Source organism: Bombus bifarius, unplaced genomic scaffold, assembly GCF_011952205.1.
Source record: "Bombus bifarius isolate JDL3187 unplaced genomic scaffold, Bbif_JDL3187 scf7180000008233, whole genome shotgun sequence".
NCBI lineage: Eukaryota > Metazoa > Arthropoda > Insecta > Hymenoptera > Apidae > Bombus > Bombus bifarius.
In genome coordinates this window covers 788,639-796,880 of record NW_022884528.1, presented here as the reverse complement: position 1 = coordinate 796,880, position 8,242 = coordinate 788,639, and the positions used below count along the sequence as shown (strand labels likewise).

The following is an 8,242-nucleotide window of genomic DNA, read 5'->3' as shown; positions in this document are numbered from 1 at the left end:
ATCTGTTGGCGAACCTTTCCGTGAAACTGAATTTGTGGAGGCGGTATAGGGGAAAGTGGCCAAATATGGAATACCTGAAATCAGATACAATGTCTTTTATTTTTCTTTTTATTCTATCTTCTCTATCTATTCTATACTTCTTTATTATTTTTATTGATCAAGGCATTTTAGTTATAAAATCACATGTAAAAAAGAATGACATAAAAAGGATAGCTATTTGCGATAGTCACGTATCCAAGTGTCGAACTCTGCATCAACACATTCATCATATGTTCAAAGTCCGCACATTAGGCGCTTGATCCATATTTCTTCATCACAGTGAGCGAGTGAGATAGCCTATAGCTACCTGACCGATATTCGTTTGTCAGGTTTTTAAAAACGGCACTACTCCAATTAGGTATACCATTCCATATTTCATCAGTTTTCTATATTTGACCTTAAGTTTAATTAATTTGATTGGTTGCCGAAACGCAATAGAAGTGATTGCTTATTTTTCCTACAGGCTGTCTTTCGGATGAAAGTCGTGCCCATGTCTTTGCGAAGGTGTATCTGTAAGGATAAATGTGATGGAATAGAAAGTTTATGTTTTATGGAATTTCCTAGTATCAAATTTCGCCAAATTTGTTTGATGTTTATACTAATTAATCTTCTGTATACGAAAAGTGATGACCAGTTGGCTTAACACTTCATTAATAGAAAATTCATGTTTGTATTAGAATTTTGTAACTGGGAGAGCAACATGAAATAAATTATTTGTAAACAAAAAGTATTTCGGTAATAGCTGATTAAATAAGATGCATGAATTACAAAACAACAATATACTACATCGATAGCGAAATAATAGAAATTTGAACAAAGGTTTAAATATTATATTATAATATACTATTGGCGGTTACTAGCAGTGGCGGACGAAAGGAAGTTTATAAAATAAGAAGAATTAGAAGACAACGTAATTTTTAAAAAACGATTTCTTATTGAATAAGAGCGATAAATGAAAACTATACGTAAAATGGAATAAATGACTGTTCCGAATATGATGATAAATTTTTAATGCAAAAGTTACTGTGAGTAGTAAATATAAATTTTCAACTTTTCTTTGTATAACACTGTATACTGTGTGAAAATAAAGAAAAATCAAAGAAGTAAATTTATGGAACGCTAATTACATCGAAGATAATTCGATATCGTCCGATTCTCTTTTTACGTGTAATTCTGAAATGCCACGTTGAAAAATCGTACTTTCTTATTATTATCGGATACTCCAAAGCACTGTTATCGCATAACCCCGTGAGCGTGGATTTTCCATCCCCTGGTCACTTAATATCCCTCAACGGTCTCTATAACTGGCATTGGTGGTTCATTGTCCAGGATAAATAACTGATCTAGCGTGGTTTCGGCGTAAGCTTCGATAATTCGATCTGGCGACTTTGTACGTCAACTTGTTAAGCCGCATTAGGAGGGTGGAACAATAGTATCTCCCTCGATAACCACCATTTATTTCTAATATCCGTACAGGCTGCCTCAGAAACAGGTGACCAAACTTTGGTACGGTGTTCTACGCAGCCTGTGCAACGGAAAGAGATCATATAAACCAAGGAGCCAAAGAGTAATGGAACTTTCTAATAGGCTTTGTTTAAAACATGGACCGTGAAACTTTTTTAGAGAACCTTCTCACGTTATGAGTTCCTATGAGGACAGATACAAAGGAAAGTTCCTGAAAATAAAAGTTTTACTTTCGACAGATCTTATAAAATATGAAAGCAAAAATTTTTCTGTAGCAGGAACGGATATTTTGCTTATCAATATTAAAAAAACTTCTCAATTATTATTGTAACAGATAGTGAATACTAGTTTCTATGATTTTTTTGTTATGAAAAATATATATATGCTTCTATTATACAAATCCTAAAATATCTGTTCTACGATAACACTTTTTAAAGAATTACTGAATTTTGCCCGAAAAATTGTCGATATTTGAACTGCTGTAACTTCGTGAAGAAAAAGTCATGCAACAGCCCCCTTGGACTCGTTTTAAATTACATGGGCTCTACTTTCACGCATTACATTGAATTTCAAGGTCAATGTCTAGGTCAATTTTGCGGTTAATTTTTTTGCAGATGTCCACAAATCTAGAGGTGATCCATAAAACAACTCTATGGTCTCAACTAAATAACTTTTTTACACCCTGTACATTATAATTATTTTATTAAAAAATATGCGGTTTATATTGTCGCCGCTCATCATCATACATTTCGCATGTTCGAACTTCTGCAGACAGAATATTTTTCTTTTTCATAACATGTCCGAATATTAATGCGACGTGAAAAATACAGTTAAGCGTTATTATTAGGAAGCAACATTTACGTATTTTCAAACTGCAATAAATAGTTCATATTTTCGTAGAATGGGCGACACGATATTTAAATCATCCCATCTTATAGAAAGCGACAAATACAGAGATAACGCTGTGTCCGAATATGAATGTGAATAACGTAAATGCGAAACATGTACAGGTACCCGCATCTGCAACGTTACACGTGTGCAATTCACCAAAAGCGTTAATACGTTCGTCCAATATCTTCTTAAAGCGTTATAACGTGAATTTCACAATTTTCAGCAAATTCGAGTAAAGTGTAATTTTGCGACATATACGACGGATTTAACTTCGAGTGACATATTTCTCACTTTCTTGACTTAAGGTATAAGGACCTAGAACACGAGCCATTACACATAAGAGAGATAATACGTTTAGAAGTAAAACATTTACTTAAAGTCTTCCTCTTAAATACACTAAATATGCGTATAAGACAAACGCCGTCTCAGAAGACTGTTTTCAACTTTCTGTTCATTGACGAAGTCAATGAAATTTTCATTATGAAATTTAATGGAAGCAGTAGCACACGAAAGCATTCGAACACTTACCACGGAATTCTGTTTATCGGTGTATTATGCGCATTGTACGAAACTTTTTTTTAAATTTCGTTGGTTCAGTAATGACACGCAACTATCGCGATTATGAGACTAAATTTTGAAACTAATCCATCAATTCATATAGAGGTTATGAGATATTTATTACCAATATGCTTAAAGGGAACATATCGAACTCGCCGATTTTGATAAAACATATGGGGGATAGATACCGAAAAAATATTTGACACGTATTTTTTTATATTGGACATCATCCACATCGAAGAGATGACAGTATTGCTCAAAATTGAGGGTTGAAGGATACGTTTCTTAGACTATCTTCGACACTAGAAAGCGTAGTAAAAAATTGTTTGAAATTATGCGTTTGAGATGGAGAATAACGTATTAGAAATTCTAATTTTTTCGTTAATTTTTCTTGCTAAATGCTATTATCTTTACAAGGGAAAAATATTGTTTGAGCAAGACAAATGAAAAAGATCATTTAGTTCAAACGGTGAGCGTATAAGTCAGTAGAGTGAGCCACTACAATGGCGCGTCGTAATATAAGATGACATCCGCGAAAGCAACTATAGTGGCGCAAGTACCTAAGAGGTTAATTGATATAAGCTGAGCTCGAATAATTCTTGAACTAATTCTTCAAATAAAAATAGACTTACCGAATTTGAACGTTTCGACATTAATAACTGTGCAGGAGTTCCAGGATAAAGAAGAGTTTTTATTTGGAAGAAGTTGCATATAATTCACTCCAGCATCATGCGATAAGCCAGTGTGATCAGTCAGTGACGAATTAAAAAGAATGATTTCCAGCCACCTATTTCGTTTGACTCGCCATTCATCAATCAAAATTCGAAGTTTTATATTTGTAATTGTAAATGTTATTAGTTCTCATCTAAAGCAATAGGATCTAAAGAAAAATATAAACCTCCATTATTAAATAACTTACTGAGTACCTAAAATTTTCTCTTTCATTTCTCTTCATTTCTCCAACCATAGATTTAAATATCTCCTGTTTATTTTTCGTTCCATTTGATATAATAGGAACATTTTTGTATCGTATGGAAAACAACAAAAAGCGTAAACTAGCTTCAATGAAAATGTTCGCATTTTTGTATTTTTGACTACTATAAAATTCGTCATGATGGTACTTGAAACGACACTAACGAAAATTATTAATTGTTACGTCATTTCTGATAGCCAGCTACTCAACGTGCTTTATTTATAAAAAAAATTATAGTACACATAGCTGTCAAATTAATCACTCCTGTTTAGTTAGAACAAATGAAAAATAATTACAGTACATTAAACTTACGTGAGCAAACATTCATACAAATGTATCAGAAGAAAGGTAGTTCTTAAGATACTGCTAATGTCACTGACAAATTATGCTGCTAGTTATATTGGCACTAATCGAATTAAGGTTTGTGTTACCAAAAGGGAATCAGAATTGATACAAACATACAAAATTTCTTGTCGCATAATGCTTTAATAATTATGGTATATTTTTTAAAACAAATATATATGATTATTAATTTATTAAAACAAATATATATGAGACTCGAAGAGGCCAATATATTAGAATTAAAAAATTATAGAGAAACAAAATTTGTAGATACTGTATCTATGTCATACTTATCAATTTATTTTCCCATTGTTTTTTTCTTGCCTTCTGTCTATAGTCTTTTTTATTCCATTGATAAATGGTTTCCATTTGTTCGAGATTAATGATTGCAATTGGTTGTTTTTGTGTTACTATAAAATTGAAAAGTCATAAGCTATTCTTATTATAAGCGGCTATATGGGATATAATAATATCCTATATATATATGATATGTACATATATAGGATATATGAAAAACTGCTGTCGTATCAATTACAAATTGTCCGTATATTTGACTTCACTAATAGTAATAATAGTAGTAATTTTAATCATTGTAATCATAATATACCGCATGGTGATGGTCATAATGGCGTACGGATAGATAGAATAATCGCAACAATAATGCAATTATAAACTATAGAAATAATAATTATTATAGTATTTTTTAAAAATCATCACTACCATCTTTGGGAAACAATGTGCAAGATGATAAAGTAAAAGTAAATGGATGGAACGTAGTATTAACCAAAGGAACCGAAAGTGATAGAGGAATTCTTGCACGAAATTAATTCATGAATCTGTTTAACGTAGCAATATTATCGTTATAATAATATTGGAATCCCTATTATTTGTAAATGACCGTCCATACGTATAGCATTCGCTAAAAATTCTATTTCTCTCTTACTCGCATACACTCCGCGCGCGCAATCGATTAATCACTCCCTGTTCCTTTCCTTCCATCCCAGCGTAATAGAAACTCTTTTTCTCCACCAGAAAACAGTCTTTCGTTGCACTAGCTAAACGTCCTCCTCTTTGCATCTACTTACTACGAATGCGTTTTCCAGTGTTTCCGATGTCCAAAATATTAAAAATAAAGCTTCTTAAAAATTAACCATCATATTTCAAGAACATCGTAAAAAAATGTTGAAACGCATTCAAATAAATAAGTATGACGTATTATTTATTTATCATATACCACGTCATATATTTATTTACATACAAATAAATAAATGAGTGTACATTACGTATCTTTTTTTTCTTTCTTTTCTTTTTTTTTTCGAAATTCGAATCTCGCCCTTATTGATACATTATTGCCGTAGACTTTTTATTTTTCAGTTACGATGATACATTAAGCAAAATATGCCCGACATTTAATAGTAATAAAAACGAAATCAACTTTATAATTACTGACTTACAATTCCAATATTACTCAACGATTTAGAGGAAAGCTTATGTGTAATAAACTTTGTACACGATATACGGTATAAATCGAAATTCAATCAGAAACGACATAAAAAAACTGCAATTATATAAAAGAAAAGATGAAATGCATAACCATTCTTATTCCAATTTACATTTGATACAAAGTCAAAAGTATTTAAAAAGGCAAGCCCGATGTAAGTAAATTACACATAGAACTATTCAAACTAAAATTATTTCTAGCAGAAAGTTCCGTATAAAACTTCAGTCTGAATGGTAGGACGCACTTGCGATATATGTACGTGCGACGTGTTTTAATTTGTTTCTTAATTACAAAAGTCACAATTTCAAGGTACAACATTATAATTCAGTTTGATCAATAAGACCGTCGTCATGAATACTTCTACTTTTGAAATTATGAATTTGCGGATGAATAATATTCGTTAATTCGTATAATATTGAGCGAGTAAGTGGTAAGAAAAGGAAATTACCATTTTTCTATGCATGACGTCTTATCATATATAATATAATATAAATTGTCCTTTATTCGAATATTGAACGCGTTTCCTTGATTGCTTGTATTATTTGCTAGAAGTAAATAACACACGACCATATCCAAGCGAATACCTTTCGCAAAGAGGAGGGTGCAAGTTAAACGTAAGAAGTATATTAGTAAATCTTAGAAAAAATAATGAAACAGAAAAAAAATGTTTTCTTTGCACCTTATCATTTTACGTCTCAAAAACTGCTAACATAAATCTATTACTTGTAAAAAATGCAATTTATCCAACGCCACGTATTATATCGTCGTATTATCATCGTCATCGTCATTATTTTAAATTGCAGAAGTAGAACATATGAGTCCTTCGATTACTACAAACTATACAGTTAATAACATTAGTATTATCTCCCTTATTCCTAATTTTAGTTATAACATTTTAGACCATCGCTATTCTTCCATTATTTTACTGTTAAAAACAATGTCGTTCTTCCACTTAGGTTATTCTAACATAAGCTTGATGTAATAATACATATATGTTGATTACATATGTGTATATCATGAGAGCAATCTTTCCAGAAAAAAAAGTTAATAGTACGTCAATTATAATAATCTTTATGAATGGAAAGGAAATAAATTCAATAAAAAATTACTTTAAAAACATACGTTACATACATTCCTTCGCATTCGTTATATCGCTCCAACTTTCACTCTTGCGCGCGCGCGTTCTCTCTATACTCTTTCTTCCTCGAAATGTAAATCGCAAAAATCCATTCACACTGCATTTTGCTCGCGTATTTGCACTTACAGCTATCGAAATAGTTCATATTTCTCTTATTATCATAGAAAAGTTCAGCCGCTTGTTACAAACTCATTACGGAAAATCTCTTCGTCCATACAAACCAAAGCATTGATATTGCACAGTTCTTTTGCACTTAGAGAAGTACGATATAACTCCTGTTACGAGTCACTAATAACGTATCGAGTTCGTTTTTAAAATTATTTCAAATTAAAAATTCGACTTGTCTTAAATCGTTCTTTCTTGTTATTTGTTATTTCGAAATTATAATTCATGCAAAGGATTCTTTCATGTATAAGAAATATATTTAGCAATTAGTAACACGATAAATTAATTATTATGAAGTAGAATAAAGTTTTGTGCATATATGATAGCTTTTTTTCTTATTTACTTTTCTCTATCAAGAGGAATATTACGGTAAAGAAGGAACATTTCTTCTGTCATATGCTAAGTTGCATCACGTAAGATGAACGGTTAAAAAAGCACAGAAATATTTTTATGAAGTGATATTTTTATACAAGTCCCTTGTATACTTTGCAAGAACAATCGAAGACATTGTTGAGATATTTCATTGAACATTTGGTGTTTTTCTATTAACGTGCAATTACTCGAGCAAACATATCGATATAGATTATAATGGTCATGTGGATAAAAATGATAGTAGTTATGGTGGAGGTGATGATGATGATGATGGTAATAATGATGGTGGTGACGTTGACGATGACGATAACAATGATGACGTCGTCGACGACGACGACGACGACGTCGATGATAGCGCAGAAGACGACGACGAAGACGACGTCGACGATGATAATGATAATAATGACAATTGTAGTAAGACTGAAAATAATGACAATGTTGTTGACTCCAATAATAACATTGTCTGCTTTCCATGGCTTTAAATCCTGGCAGTGAAGAATGAATTAACATGAATGGCGATGATACGTATCTCGATACACGAGAAAGGTTTTGTGTCCTTATTCGTAAAGATAATTTGAGGGCCAGATTTGGCCTTATTCGGGATCACCAGTTAGCCATGCCAGGTTTATTTAATGTCATGAAGTAGATCTGGCACGCACTTCCACCTTTAGCTGACGAGAAAAATACCTAAAATAAACAAACACAAGGTGAAACTACGCTATAGAAAATAAAGGCAGTTTAATTATAATATGTATGTTTTCATTATTACTATCATAATAATATATTTTTTAATATGTAT

The 8,242-nt window shown here is 31.7% G+C and overlaps 1 protein-coding gene across 18 annotated transcripts in view; it reads right to left on the bottom strand.

The window, feature by feature from the left end:
• Positions 1–4,792: 4,792 nt before the first annotated feature.
• LOC117211452 (serine/threonine-protein kinase mig-15) overlaps positions 4,793–8,242 on the bottom strand; it is an 84,857-nt gene continuing 81,407 nt past the window's right edge. For all 18 annotated transcript variants that reach the window (XM_033455331.1, XM_033455335.1, XM_033455339.1 and 15 more), the window contains one exon: positions 4,793–8,130. In XM_033455331.1, coding sequence (XP_033311222.1) covers positions 8,047–8,130 — 84 coding nt within the window. In that variant the 3' untranslated portion in view covers positions 4,793–8,046. The remainder of the gene's footprint in view (positions 8,131–8,242) is intronic.